This window comes from Lepisosteus platostomus, chromosome 27 (genome assembly GCF_059453375.1).
Source record: "Lepisosteus platostomus isolate fLepPlt1 chromosome 27, fLepPlt1.hap1, whole genome shotgun sequence".
Lineage (NCBI taxonomy): Eukaryota > Metazoa > Chordata > Actinopteri > Semionotiformes > Lepisosteidae > Lepisosteus > Lepisosteus platostomus.
This window is the reverse complement of record NC_142637.1, coordinates 2,673,566-2,689,519: the sequence shown is the minus strand read 5'-3', so window position 1 is coordinate 2,689,519 and position 15,954 is coordinate 2,673,566. Positions and strand designations below refer to the sequence as shown.

The window sequence follows — 15,954 nt, the reverse complement described above, 5'->3', positions numbered from 1 at the left end:
GCTGCCTGCTCTCAAAGAGTGACAAATCTTACTCTGTGCTTGAAGGACCAAACGTGTACAAAAGTTTGACTACGGTTTCGCTCTTTACTAGTGTGTATGTACAATATTCATCTGTGAGGCTAATAATTCAATCACATTTGATCTTTCAGAATCATACTGACGCAAAGGAAAGGTGTTGAGTTTTTACACCAGTCTCATAGCGAGAGGAAACTTTGTGTGGGGTCAGGAAGTGACAGTGTGTTAAAAAAGTTAAGGAAAGTATCAGAAGCATGTTTTTGTGCCGGTGACAAGATTTTGTTCTCATTTCTGGTACCTTCTTTTGTGGTTTTGGTATCAGTAGTGTGTGGTTTGACCTATTTAAAAAAAACCTACCATAATGTAATTTCTTTCTTTTTTTAAAAAAATCTGGAAATTACATCTTGGTTTTACCTGAAAACCAGAGAACGACACTTAAGATTTCTTTTTGATGTCTAAAAAAACAAGTCTGGGGTTTGTGCAATTCATAATGGATGAAATTCTAAACGTACAAAAATCTCAATGAGCAAACCATCTTTCCTTATCTGGACAAGTGGCCAGATTAATATCGTTGCACTCTCGTTTTATCAGTGCCTCATGCTCTGTGGTATAGTTTGTAGATAAGCAGGTTTGTCTTGTTGTGACATGCGAAATGATTTCATTGAATTTTTTTAAGAACATAACAGAAAACTAAGTTCAAAGTGCTACTTGGTCATCTCCTTTGGTCATCAGGAACGATGTGCACTGAATGCAGTCGTAACTATTTAAATTATATTAGTACCTTACTGATGCACGGCAGAACGGTACATCAGGGTCGTTTTAATTTTATTAAAAAGGGGGAGAAGGGGGTTCATTGAAACAAACTGGATATTTTTTTATCAGTCAGACACTATTTCAATACGTCATCCAAAATAGTGAAGACAATACTACACAAATGAATGTCTCATTGAGCTCGCACAGATCACAAGCATCACATATATTGTGCTTCTCTGGAATAAGTCCAAAGATACGTGACCAGGCTACATGGTCAGCCAGTACCTGGCTCTAAACAAGATCTTGCACTGACAGACTGAAAGAAATGATCCAGTAAAAGTTAAGTCCGTGCTGAAAGGTAGAAATAGAACACTACGAGGAGACCTGATTCAAGACGTTAAAATCCTCAAAAGCACTGACAAATCCAATCCAGTGAGACACAAACTAGAGGGCACCAGTGAAGACTCAAGTGAATTTAGAAGTGAGATGAGGAGGCACTCTCCTTATGGGAGAGAGGAACGAGCTGACCAGCCGATACCCTTGGCCTCTTCTAAGAAACAGCTGGATAAGATTCACAGATAAAACAACAAAAACGCTCTACACCTTGTTTGTAATTTTTCTCATAACCTTATTTATGAGTGCAACACCGCAGTCTTTATTTGGTCATTTGTGACATCAATAAAGAGGAGTTGATGGCAAAAACAAAAGATTGAAAAGCTGAAGAGATGGGGACGTGCATTTAGGAAACATCTCTATGATTTGGCCACAATATTGATAACACAACCAATAAACATCAGTATGTGTGTCACCAGCTACTACTGTTACTGTTATACAACTGCATATTATATCAAGTTTTCCGTGAATTAATGTTTTTCTAACTCTGAAAGCTTGCACCTAATATAATATACTATTTAATCAAAATTAAAAACATTACAGCAAACAAAATCTATAGTTTTAGCAAAGCTGCAGAAATAAGTCATGAAACAATAGCTTATACTCAAACATTAGTTTATACGGAAAGCAAGGTTTTATTGTGAGGTGCAGAAATGTTTCTGTCAGTATTACTTGAGAAGGCCACAAGGTGGCACCAGTTCACGCAGATGGTGGTAGCAGGAGCATTTTGGATAAAAGCAAAGCTACAAGCTGAGAGATCACTCCCGTCACTTGATCATCGGCGTTTTTCTTCTTTTTTGTCACTAAGACACAATATCCATTTTCCTTAGGAAACAGACCTTAGTCATAAAACCGGGAAGTGATCAATGTTTTTGAGGGACTCACAGATTAGCTGTGCATTACCTCTGTGGTTCACACTTGAACTAGTGTTTGTAATGCTTGTGTTGGGGTTTGTTCCTGTCTGGTGTTTAAATACACCAACTATTCCTGTCCAGGGTGCACTCCACCTATTGCTTGCGAGGATAGACCATTGGCAAGGATGAAGTCATTAGAAATCTTAATGAATGGATGTATTCCTTTAGATCTCGCAGAATGACACTGACTGGATGTGCTTGTAATAACTGCTTCATTTCAGCTTCATGTGCTGAGTAATTGTTCAGAGGAAAAACTAAAGAATAGCTACAAGGCTCATTCCAAGGACTTAAGGTGTTTCAGTTCTAAAGCCTCAGAGCGTATCCCAGCAAGCAATGGGCGCAAAACAGGGCACACCCAGGATGGGACACTAATCCCTCCCAGATCACACACAGGCACACACTCACGCCAGAGCCGATTTTCCCAGAAGCCAAGTAAGCCACTTGTATGTCTGTGAACTGTGGGAGGAAATCAGAGCATCTGGAGGAAACCCACACAAACACACAAACTCCACACAGACAGCACTCCAGGTCTGGATTCGAACCCAGAGCCCCAATGCTGCGAGGCAGCAATGCCAACCACTGTATCACTGTGCCGCCCACATTAAACTATATATCCATGAAATTCAAAGTTTCATGGTCTGTGATCCTGTTTGCCTATGGCCTTGAGCTCCCATCTCCCTAAGATCTCCAAAAAATCCCATATCCTCAAGAAGAGCATACATAACAAACAGCATGTGAAGGGTTAAAAAAATTAAGCGATGGGAAGACTGTTTGCACCTGAACTGCAACTCTTCACTGGCACAGAGTCAGCTGGACTGCAAGAGACGAGGTCTGGAAGTAGTACTACTGGCTCTCAGAACTGTTAGGCTTCAAGGGGCCCTGTCAACATAACATCCTCAATTTTATGGGTTTTGCAGAGAAAACCCTACAGTTGAGCACAGGCTCTGCGTCAGTTTATTTCACAAACATGCCTAGGCTTGCTCCGATCCTCTAGGAGGGAGGAAGCTGACCTTATTCAATTGCCAAATGTATAAACAAACACACCTCCTCTGCCTAATGAAATATAGTCGAAATCAGTTTTATGGGTCTGTCTGTGGGTACAGGGAAAGTTAAGAATGTGACTCAACTTTGTTAAGGGAGGTGAAATAGTTTATGTTCCGTGCAAAGGCATTTTATACATTCTACATATTTATGCATTTTAGACTTTGAAAGGAACCTGTCAAGTCACGACGTGTTAAAGTATTGTGAAATTATCTCAAACAGATTTGCAATATTCTGATCTATGACCTCACCTCTGAAATCACAATGTCTTGACAGTTGTTATAAACCTTGTTATAAACCACATGCTCTGGGAGAGGATACAAAAAAAGAGTATACTGAATACTGTATGAACACTTTCATTGCCCTTGCTTGACTGCAGTAGCCAATTTAGAATTTGGCTTCTGATTTAATTATTCCTCTTTTTGTACAAAATGTGGATTTAGCAATTACTTAACTCCCCAGCAGTGACTCCAGCTCATGTGGAGGAGCTGCTCTGACATGCTGCTCACCCATCTGTTGGTATGCTGCAGACTCCACAGCCCCCAACAGGAGAGTGAGTGTTGATTGGAGGACAGGCCTGTCTCTCAGTTATGTCACTGTACGTCTGCAAGCACCCGGCAGATCCCAGAAGGCTCTCCTTAGTTGCTCATGGCAAGTATTCCCAACTCTATCCTCTTAGTCAGCTAGTAAAATGGTATGGGTATGGTAACATACTTCGTCTCAGGAAGTGTCAGTCCTCAGGACAACCGTGAACTCAGATAATCCCAGGCTTTTCTTTGACTTCTTGTTTAAAACAAAGGCATTTCAGACAGAGCGGACAAGAGTTCAAATCTCAAAGCTGGGCGCACAGTGTTCAATGAATGACATCTTGAAGAGACTTCAACCTTTCACTGTATGACACACTTTTACCAGATTCCTAGACACGCTGAAGGGGTCTCAAGGGTAACGCTCTGTATTGTCCAGTAATGTATAAGCCCGGGTAACATGCTTGAGTATCCCAGGGTTCATTGCTCTACACGCAGAGAGCAGCTTGGTAGCTCTTTCCAGTCAGCAGAGGGTTGGGGTTACATGAGTCTCAACCTTCGGAAAAGCTTTAGTTCTCATTAGAGTCAATGACAAACTCCAACCAGATCCTCACCGTATCGTGCAACATTTTAGAGTCTTTCAGAAACCATTCCATATCATAGTGATGTATTATCACCTGGAAAATGGAAAACAAACAAACCAGGATTGTGATGTGTGATTATTTCAGTATTCTTACCATTCTGTTTGTCTTTAATAATGTAATGAGTAAGATACCAAACAGAGTTGTGTTTAATGGTTAAGGTGTGACTCTTTTCAAAACCCTACTGACTCATTCATTAAATTCATTAAACCAACATTAATTCACATTTTCTCTGTTTCTACAGAGTTAAACAGAGATAAGTACACGTGTCTGTGTATTCTCGACAGGTGGTCTGAATCATGTCCTTAATGCAGGTGCTCGAGGTCTGGCTCCAGCAATAATTGGTTTGAAAAGTTTCCCAGTGTTTCAGTTTCATAAAAATTTAGCCATCCATTCTCTAACTGCTTCATCCAGCTAAGGGGAAAGCAGACTATCCCAGCCAACAATGGGATACAGAAAGGACGCAAGCCAACGTAAACTCACGTGAACATTTATTAGATGTTATTTTTATTAAAATATAATAACAAAACCTAGTGTGTGTCTTCAGGCCGCGGACCACGAACCCCTGTTCTACCAGCACTAACTCTTCTGCAGGCACCGAAAGGTTAACAGTCTGAAAAATGGTGGATGGCTCTCCAGTTTACATTTCAAAGAGAAACACACAGACATCATCTGACTGCCTTGCTGCTGCTGGAGCTGTAGTGGAGTACTGAGCTGATGCACAACAGGAGATTCCAACAAAACATTAGAGGAGGACATTCAAAGAGAGTAATGGGCAATTCCAGATTCTTTCCAAATCAAAACTATACTGAGAAACTGCAATAACTGGAGCTCTGAAACTCTGAAATATCTCTATGGGATTACCAGCAAACAATTAGTCATTTCTAGATAATACATAGGACCCCAGAATGATGAGTTAGAGACTGTGCTTGGAATGTAACCATGGAAATAATACAAGAGAAATTCAGGGAAACATTTGTAACAGTGCAGCAGAACACCCCAGCACAAAGCGTAGATACTGTATAAATCAGACTGAGCTCCGTCATTCTTTAATCTTCCAAGCAAATTTCAGGAAACCCTTACATCACCCGCTTTGCCTGTTACAGTGCAGTGTGATCACTGTGGCTGTGTTTCCTCATGGAAAGCAGTGACAGCCTTTTGGATTCACTATGTAAGCAGACCTAAAACTCATTCCACAGATCCTCATCAGATTTAACCTCTTAAAATAAATTAAAATTATGTGCATGAAATTCCAGTCAAACGATGTTGGTGTTGTATACAGTACTTCATCATGAATTTTACCAAGAATGTGTGTAGGTCTAGAGCCATAAGAAATGTACAGAATAAAGTATCCCTATAGACATCAATTCTCGTTAAAAACATATACTTTCTATATAATATTTCTATATAATATTCTATATTAACCTTGTCAATTTTAATCCATGGGGTTATTCAGCCACCACCATGCCATAGTAATAATCTAAATTATTATTAATCTAATCTCCACAGGCATCTAAATTATTTTGTAACTCTTTCGTTTCTATTCATTCACTAAAACAGGTTAACTTCCATTTGTTAAGAACGGCCGAGGGTGATCTCAATTTATAAGCAGATGTACATTTAAAGAAAAGATCTAAAAAGCACAGTGTATCTATCACACTTAATAAACTCACGAAGCTCCAGTTTCTACCGACTGATGTATTCAGAATGTACTAAGCTGTACGGGTATGAAACACAATGGAAATGGAAAGGCAATGGAACATAACCTCCACACAATGCGAAGAGGGCTGGAATGCAACATGCACAGAATAACAAGACAAGGCAGGAGAAGAACACACAAACAAGAGACATAGCTTAAACATGCACAGGGTGACACTGCCAATAATTCTATGAAGGTATGGCGGTGCTAGAGTTCTGTTGTCCATCCATCTGTACATACAACCATTTTCTAACTGCTCTACCCAATACAGCGTCACAGGAAAGCGGGAGTCTAGCCCAGCAAGCAGCTGCACAAGGCAGGAGACACCATGGACGGTACACCAGTCCATCGCAGGGCACACAGACTCGCACCAGGGCCAATTGTCCCAGAAGCCAATTAACCTAACAGCATGTCTTTGGCTTGTGGGATGAGACCAGAGCACCCAGAAAAAACCCATGGGAGGACATGCAAACTCCACACAGACAGCACCCAGGCAAGTGAACCCAGGGCCAGAGTGCTGCAAGACAGCAACACAAACCACTGTGCACCCATGCCGCCCTCTTCTATTATGTATTGGAAAAAAAAAACAGTCCCCTATTAACAGTTCTGCAAATAGCTGCTGCCATGTATAGCCCTAACAATATTAGCATTGCCCCGTTTATCCAACCTGTCCTTTGGAGCATGCCTGGAATGGCAGCCCCCGAGCTTTCTCAAGATGACTCATACCTGCACGTTGGAATGATTTACATCTGAGAAAGGAAGTGGACTTGGTTCAACACCAAGAATGGTTTGACTTGTAGGACATGCAGATAAGTGGCCCTTCAGCTCTTATCTCTTTTCAGATCTTACATCACTGAACAAATAAAAGGCAAAGTGCTCAATGGAGGACTTTAAAGTGAGAAACTGTACAAGGCTTTAAAAAGAGCCGAGTTTGCTAAACAAACTTTTGCCCTTTGTTTTAGTACAAATGTTTAACTGCAGCCTGCCGTCGCTTCGTTATCTCTGGTTTCTCTGGGAAAACAGAGCCAGTGGATCCAGTCGTGTCTAAAACATCCACGCATGGAGATTGCGAAGAGGAGTATCGCTTAACTGGGCCATTTTATGTAAGGAGATTAAACAGCTACATTTTCTGATGGAGAAACAAATGCTGGGAAAGACAAGACAGTAATCTGTAGGACGTACATCATCCTACTGTGACAACTTTTCCTGGACAATGTTAAAATTATGATAATAATATATCATTGTTTAGATATATTCCTCTGATTGTTTGTAACAGTCACCCAAAATAAGAGCAGTGAGTCCTAATTTAAAGCATTTTTTGCTCCCTCATTAAGTTAATAATATTATTTCAATACTTAAAATAAGATTTAACTCAGGTTAATAACGTACACCTGATGCTTGAAACAATCCTCATGTTTATTTGCCTTGTTGGTGTGTTTGTCTAAATATTCTTTGCCGTGGTAAAACTAATTGCTCCTTAGGGATTATGAAAACACTCTCTCTTCTCAGTTTTTAAATGTCTGATAATGGTTACAGCCTGCACAGGCACTGAAGAGCTTGTGATGTGTATAATTGCAACTTTCTTGTCAAAAGACTCATTTCTGTGCTTTGCTGGCATCTGGATTGTAGAAAGAATTGAGCTGATTCCTAATGGAGAGTAGTGTAGAACTAAAAACAAATGTTAGATTTTACCATGAAACCGGCAAACAAATAAATATTGCTGGCAGTGACACGTTTACCACGGTAAAAACCTTCATAATCAAGTCATTTCATAGGAGCAAAAGCTGATGACCTTAATCTCACATGCTTCATAACTTTCTTATTATAGGCATTGTGGCTTGGTGAAAGGTACATAGCTAACATTTGCACGTTAAGAGAAATTGGCAACCTAATTCATCACGAGGACCTGTTGAGCTACCATTATACTTACTCATTAACGAAGCCTGCACATATTTGAAGAGGAGGCAAGATATTTGTTAAGTTAAGGGATGCCAAGATATTAGTAAGCGGGTGGAGAAAAACTAACTCACTACTTTCGCATTGCGTCCGCAGCTTAACAAGTTCAGATTTCTTGTGCAAGCTCCCACACGAGCATACAGTATATCTACAGCACACAATAGTAACACATTTCGTTTATAAACTGTAGCACATTGCATCGCAGTGAAATGGGCTCCACCTTAAAAATGCTAAAGGATTACTAAGAAAGAAAACGAACACTTTATAGTACTGGAAGTTGATAGGCTGGCAGAGAAGGGTTTTACAATATCTATATCTATATAGAAACACATATATATTGCATATATATCTAATTTCTGTCACTATATGAATAAATCCTTTACCACATTGCTTATGATACAACTGAAGGAGTCTGGTAGTATAATTATATACATAAAATAGTCTATGAACGCACACAAATGTAACAACATGGTTTATAAACCTTGCAAGCCGTTAGGTGCTTTAAGTATATTACTGCACCTAAACATTCATGACAGCACCTATGCAGCTCATTTATGAAGTTCACAGAGATATATGCTACTGGTAGCAGTATTTGGGCAGCAGGTATTCACTTAGCAAACTCCAGATACAAGCCCTCCCCCCCCTCCCCCCCCCCTTTTCAATGGAAAAGATGCATTTCGGAGAACAAACGAGGAAGTAGGAGGCGTGGCCAGGCCGCGCTGGACTTTAGCTCCATATAAACGAAGGCAGGCCTGTGGAATTTCATTCATAGGGTCTCCACCGAATTCTCGGCTGCCGCTGGAGACACTTGACATGCGCCCACCGCAGAGAGCAGGACGCCTGGGGTGCTTGGTCTCCTGTCTGGGGCTCTTGTTTCTGGGGAGGGGACAGTGCCGGCCATCGCCCCCCGAGGCGCAGGAGCTCCCGCAGCTGGAGGCGCTGAAGAGGGGGATCCTGGAGGCTCTGGGAATGAGCAGCCCCCCAGTGCCCAGGCAGAGGGCGAGTGAGAGGGAGCTGAGGCGGATGCGCGCCCTCTACGAGGAGCAGCGCGAGCAGCTCCGGAGAGACCCGCCGCCCGCCGTCCTGCTCCCAGAGCGAGGTGAGTGGGGAGCGGGTTCGCAGAAACGGCCGGGGCGTAAGCAGCGTCGGATCGCAACGTCAGTGGAGTGACATTCAAACGGGGTCATTGAAAAATCCAATTCCGGACATGGGGTGCTGTCTGTGGGGAGTCTGCATGTTCTCCCCATGCTTCCTCCAGATGCTCCAGTCCAAAGACATGCTGGTGGGCTAACTGGCTTGTGATAAAACTGGCCCTGGTGTGAGTGTGTGCTTGTGCCTGTCTGCCCTGTGATGGACGGGCGTCCCGCCCAGAGTGTATCCTGCCATATACTGTACACTGTATATAAGCCCATTGCGGGATAATTAGCTCAGAAAATGGATGGATGGATGAAGCTGATCTTTGTGTGCTATCAGATGTTTTTGTCATTTATTACAACTTTAAAATTCAGGTTCTTTTTTTTCAGGCCTCTGAACCGATTATAACCAATAATTCAAATAAGTCTACAGAATAATTGAGAAAGCACTACCATCCTGTTTACAGGCATTATGCACTCTGTAGCATTTTCATTTTATTGTGCTTTGATTGAGATCCTTAATGGGAACAAGAGTTCAAAGTAACCAGGCCTGAATCTGCGTGGTCTGTAAATTTTGGAGAGCCTTATCAAACTGTCAAAAGAATATATATGTATGTACTAAAATGTATGTAACATGATTTACGTCATGTTAAATTTTCAGAATAGGCTCGTACCATAATAAGCCACTCTACAAAACAGACAATGTTCAGTTATAAGGATAGTTCCCACATAAATAGAGAAAATCCAACAAACAAGTGAAGTTAATTTCATAGTTTTTTTTTAAATCGGCTCAAATGCAGCTGATGTTCCTTCACAAGCGAACTTCCAGGAAGAGTGAGGTTTAAATCGAGAAGCTCCCTGGAAAACCCACTGGCCCTTATTGCCGCTTGGGGAGACTGTGCACTGACACCCGTTAACGGACTTCCTTTCTCCTCTGTGGCTCAACCCAGTACAGCTCCTGCGCACGGCGGTGGACACCAGCAGCAACTCCTCAGGACCCGGCACTCAGAGATTCCGTGTGCTGTTCAACAGGACCGGCCTGATGACGGAGGAGCTGGGCCTCGTCCGGGCCGAGCTCAAGCTCTACCAGCACCTGCTGCGCAGCCCCGCCCCCCGTGAGCCAGGTCTGGCCGGCCCGATACAGGCGCGCGTCTACCAGCCTCCCCAGAACCACTCAGGGGACTGGGCCCTCATCGCCGCCGCGATCCTGGACTCGCGAGACGGCGGGGTTGACCTCAGAGCCCCCGTGGACCGGTGGAGGACCAGCTCCCAGGAGATGCTGGAGCTGGAGGTGGAAACCATCGCACGGGGGCCGCCGCCACCGCCGCCCGCCCCTCACATCGTCCTCGGGGCGGAAACTGGGCCGGGCGAGGGGGGCGGGAGGGGGCAGAGACACAGGCGCTCCAGCCCCGAGCAGGGCTGCGGGCAGGAGGAGAGCCGGTGCTGCAGAAAGTCGCTGACCGTCTCCTTCAAGGAGATCGGCTGGGCGGACTGGGTGCTGGCCCCCGAGACCTACACCATGTACTTCTGCGACGGCTCCTGCCCTCACAACTACAAACCCGCCAGCATGCACACGCAGATCAAATCCCGGATGCACAATGCTTCCAAAGGGGCTGTGCCGTCTCCCTGCTGTGTTCCCTCTGCTTATGACTCTATGATCCTGATGCACTACGACAGCGAAGGGAAACTGACTTTAAAGATCTTCAACGATATGGTCGTCACTAAGTGCCACTGTGCCTGAGCTGGACATTATGTATCTGGACGGTATGCTATATGGAAGACAAGGGCAGAGTGTACGTTTATCATTTCAATGCATTCTGTGTTTTTTCTCTTTATTTTTGGAAGAGGTGAGTGTGTTTTGAGGGATATAGAAAGAAGCAGACATTACCATTCCCTGTAAAAAACAGTGTTTTTTGTATCCACTTTGTTAAATCTGATTCCAAATTCCAGGACAGGTCAGAACAGAGGTTTCAGGAAAGTCAGTAGAACGACATAAGCACTGCTTGTTTTGTTACTGTAAAAATTCAGAGGTATTGTATTATTTACTGGTCAAGTGTAGTTCGACACATTTTTAAACCGTGCATAAATGAAGACAACATAAAAAAACACTGGAAAGGGCTATACAGAAGAAAACCTTATAGAAAGTGATATAAGACAGTATGTCTTTTGAAGAGTAAACCTGTACAGTCGCAGACAGTCTAAAATTGTCAGGCTGTATTGAAAATACTCCCCAAAGCGTCACTCGTATGCTTCAGTCCGACGCAAATCTTGGTTAGTGGTGAAATACTTTCTGGAATGGGATTTTAGACACATGTATTGAACGCTCTAGCATGCTGGCAGTTTTATTCCCAGTGATAAGGGCTTCATGCTAATGACATCAGGGCACATTTGAAAATGGAAAGCATCTGACTCCAAGTGTTAAATATATAAGACAGCCACCAGGTGTTTCTATCTTAAGGCAAAATATCTGCAAACAGGTTATCCTCCTATTTGTGGATATATTTATTTTAATAAACGGAATATGGATCCCCTGTGTATTTCTGAAAGCATGGATTTCAATAACAGATGGGTAGTTTGCTTGTATTTATGTGCAATAACTGTCAAGTGGCTAATTGGCTAACATGTTTGTAAAGTGGATAATTTATTGTAATTTATTATATATTTATAGCCTAAACTCTATTTATCATTTTTTTGATAAATGTTGTTATCTATGCCTGTTTTGTTAATTAAACATAGTCTGGATTTTCTAAAGGCGTGCCTTGTTTGGAAATACATGTTTTTTTTTAAAAAGAAAACATCCTGCTATTGTTTTTGAAATGTGGGGCAAAAAAGTACATACAGAACATAATGATCACTGCCAAACACTGTAGTATCAGACGTATATTGGGAGTGAAGACAGGCATGTGTTTTCTACTTTACATCAACATTGACATCGAACAAATATCTTTCACTTTTTGGTCTGCCTTTCCAAGCTTGTGACTTAATGTGAGAAACAGGCTTTCATTATTACTCATTCGTTATGACTAATTTGACTGAAACAGCCACTTACCGTACATTCGCTCTCATTTATACAGCTCCGCATTTTACTGGAGCAGTTCAGGGTGAAGCACCTTCTCAAGGGTACAACAGCAGTGTATCACATGGGATTTGAACTGGCAAACTTCCCACTGGACACACCCAGGATGGGATGCCAGTCCATCGCAGGGCACACATAGACACAGACACACCAGGGCCAATTTTCCAAGATTTCCAATACCTCTCGGGCCCTAAAGAGTGGCATCAGATCTATGATGCATCATTTAGAAAGACAAAAATCATTAATTACACTCTTACGTTCACTGCCATGCGTGTGCATTCAATGCTTGGAAATGGACAGGCTGTTCAGATCATGTGCATCAATTCACATACAAGGTTCTATCTGTTGGTACCTTTTGAGCTGCAGGTGGGAAAAGTGTAACAGATTCATAAACTTTGAAGGACAAATGTCACTCACACTGGGCTCCCCGGGCTGGACAAATCTCATTTCCAGTGGCTGACCTTTGACTCAGAAGACTGGACGCCGGTCTGGGCGGAGCGGATCAAAGCTGGCCGGCCAAAAAACAGTTGTAGGGTCTGGCAGGTACGCAACAACAGCTTCTTGACGCTATGGAAATGTTTAAGAAGAGCATGAATTGAACGCACCATCTTAATCTAACCGGCTACCTTTTACGCTGCGGTGCACTATTTACGACACTCTTGTGTGGTTTTCTCTTTTTTCTACTTCTGTAATTCGTCACTCGCAGTATTTCGGGAAAAGGTCGTGTGAAATCTCATCGTGCTACAGAACAAATATATATATATAAATCAGTTTATTTGGATTCCGTTTGCCCGGCTGCGAACACTCATTTTCTGACAGTGGCGAGCCGGAGAGAAGGCAGCTGAGGCTGTGTTTGTTTTACCGGAATCGTTGGGAGTATGAGTCACGCCGGAGAGGCACGTTCCGTACGCGTTGCTGTTGTGGCGAAAGAGGCGACGAGGCGGCGCTGGAATGCATGAGTGTCAGTGTAGCACTAAGACTGGCACAGGGTAGTGCGCAACGCTACAATATTTATACTGCTGTCGAGCTGAAATTAACGAGTGCGTCCCGTTTGCAGAGAAGAACCAATTGGTTTCCCTTGGTGTAAAGAAAAACACCGGCAACGCCGTAAAGATTTGTGAACATGTACACATATTCCCTGCTAATTCTTCATCTGACTCAGATTCTTCAGCTGTTCTTAACTTGACTCTGTCTTCATATATACTGGTCTTCAACTGGACATATTAAATATTAAAAACGTTAGTGTTATTGATTCTTGATTTCTTTTTGGTTTTATAACGTTTTAGTGTTTTTGTTTTTTAATGACTGTTAAAGAGGGGGTAGAATTCTGTGCGGTCTAGGATTGAAGGGCGTGATGTCTCTTCTGTAACATGCTTAGTGCTCTGAGCCCTGAAGACAGGGACAGTGTTAATGTCCCATATCAGCAGAGCTTGTCTGTAGATCAGTACACTAGTTGGTATAAATGGTATAAATTGGAATAAAACAACAACCAGGTCTGAGGGAAACACGACAAACACCCTGATACTGTATCATTAACTTTAATTCTTCTGTCTCCCAGGCGGACACTAAACATTCCTTCCCAGAATCTGAAAAAAAGCTCCTTCCCAAGGCTGCAAACATGTTGATCCAGATCTTCTGAGACCTGAATAGCTCCTATATATCAAGAGCACCTTCCCATCATGTTTTATATCATTAATATTAATTTTATCACCTCACAGAAAATGACCGTCCTCAGATGCCCATAAGCATGGCCTTTTTCATAATCAGTTCTTAACGGCAGACCTCCCCAAGCCCAGCCCTGCTCTCAAAGTCTTACAGCAAGATCCCTGATTTTGCCCGATTCTCCCTTGGATAAAGTGCGCTGAATATCAAGAGACATTTATCACGGGTTCTTCGAGACGAGACTGTGATGGATGTGCTGTTGATGCCCCACTCACCTGGCTTCAGGCCCACTGAACATTTGTGGGATGAGCTGGGCAGCGTGTGGTATCTAGACCGCAGAGACCAGTAACCAGTAGTGCTGTCTGTGTGCTTGCTTAAGGAACAGCAGGTGTAAGGCTTGCCATTGAGTTTCTAATAGCACAGCTTCACTTCTAAACTTCCCTGGTATCTTTAGAGAAATGTCTGGATGAGATCCTAGGATAAATTAATTACAGGCACAGTGGTCAGCACTGCTGCCCTGCAGCTCGGAGGCCCTGAGGTGCTATCTGTGTGGAGTTTGCATGTTCTGTACAAACCCCTGATTGCTTGGGTTTCCTCCATTTGTTCTGGTCTGCTCTGGCTCCCCCTGGATGCTGAACTGGATATAGTAGCTGGAAAATGAGTCCACCCAGAAACCAGGGTATTTGAAAATCTGTCCTGGGCCAGAAACTCGTCCATTACTTATGAGTGAAGAGAGCTGTTCTGAAGAAGCAGAGATTTTTCCTTTTTTCAAGACCTCTTTCCTTGCTACACACAGTCCTGCATTAGAATCTTCACAGAAACAACACACAAAATAAAAATAAGATTTGTTTCTAAGGATATGTTTAATTTAAAAGTTGAGTCAACACACAGGGAGATGAAAATAACAGGAATTGCATTTCCAAACCTTCTACATGTTTTTCTGCTTCAGTGTTGCTGTTTAAAAAAAACAATTATATATTCCTTTAAAGAATGTATCTGCGTCATTCCTTACTAATTTCATCTGTGTTGCTGGCTTTGCTCTTTTTCCATGAAATCTGTGATGTCTAAAAGAATAATCCTTGTTTGATGGCAGTATCTTTGTAATTAACTCCTGTACTTTGAACGATAAAGACATGAATTGCACTGTAATTTAGCTGTAAATCAATAGCATTCCTACAGAGAAATTCTTCATGTGTGCTGTGTGTGGAATGGTGAGCAAGGCACCTGTGAGAGAAACATTGTTTTTTTTAGAAAAACAAATAAACATTTGCAAACTGAAATCAACTATTTTAATTCCATGCTGTTTTAATAACACTCTGGCCTTCGGATGTGAGCATCTCTTTCAACAGAAGTAACCTGTCCTCGGTTTTAAATGCAAATCCATGTTAAGAAGAGAAGTGGAAGCTATGCTGAAGTGCATTTATAACTGAGAACAGGAGACACCTCTGTACTGTTAGGGTTTTGTTGGTGAGGAACAAGCTACCCAGCCATGCTGTTGAAGCCGTTAAACTGGCTTCAGTCAAGAAACAGCTGAAGCGATCCCTGGATCAATTAGCTACTAACAGCTAAATCGCCGAGTGTTCTCTTTTCGTTTGGTCTTCTGTACTTATGTCGGCATCACGTTAACGGTAAACTGTAAATCCACTGCAGAGAGCTTCAAGCATTCAGACTGCGCGGTTTGTTCATTGTTGTCACAATCCTGCCATCTTGTGGACATGTAGGGTAAGGCACGGAGACAAACAGGCGCCATCTCCTTCCATCGACGTTCAAATTACCTTTGTCACTGCGTCGAAGTGAATTGGGGAACTCCCGGAGATTTCTTTTATCTGATCTTCTGCGCGATTGCAAGTGTCTGAAACCAGACTGTGGCTTCCTGAAGACGGAGCCACCTGCTAGCACTGCCACAACATAAGAACAGTCATAAACGAGAGGAGGCTCGTCTAGGCCATTCGGTAGTTAGTAGCTAATTGATCCCAGGCTCACATCCAGCTGTTTCCAGAAAGGAGCCAGGGTATTGATTTCAAGAACATGACAAGATTGCTTGATCCATACTCCCACATCCCTTTGGCTAAATCAGACCATCCAGCATCCAGTTCGCGATTGAAATGCACTCGGAAAAAGTCCCGACTTGTGCCCTCTGCCGAGGA

At 42.7% G+C, this 15,954-nt stretch overlaps 1 protein-coding gene across 1 annotated transcript; it reads left to right on the top strand.

The window, feature by feature from the left end:
* Positions 1 to 8,632: 8,632 nt before the first annotated feature.
* gdf15 (Growth differentiation factor-15) lies at positions 8,633 to 11,864 on the top strand. The gene is made up of 2 exons (XM_088622047.1): positions 8,633 to 9,035; positions 10,020 to 11,864. Exons 1-2 carry the CDS (start codon positions 8,750 to 8,752, stop codon positions 10,808 to 10,810), a joined length of 1,077 nt encoding a protein of 358 aa, XP_088478173.1. The 5' UTR covers positions 8,633 to 8,749; the 3' UTR covers positions 10,811 to 11,864.
* Positions 11,865 to 15,954: the final 4,090 nt, after the last annotated feature.

What these genes read in the sequence shown, in the direction of transcription:
- gdf15 (XM_088622047.1), top strand. Translation starts at nt 8,750, where the DNA reads ATGCGCCCACCGCAGAGAGCAGGACGCCTGGGGTGCTTGGTCTCCTGT. An exon ending in CGTCCTGCTCCCAGAGCGAG is followed by an intron (nt 9,036 to 10,019) that starts GTGAGTGGGGAG and finishes GGCTCAACCCAG; the next exon opens with TACAGCTCCTGCGCACGGCG.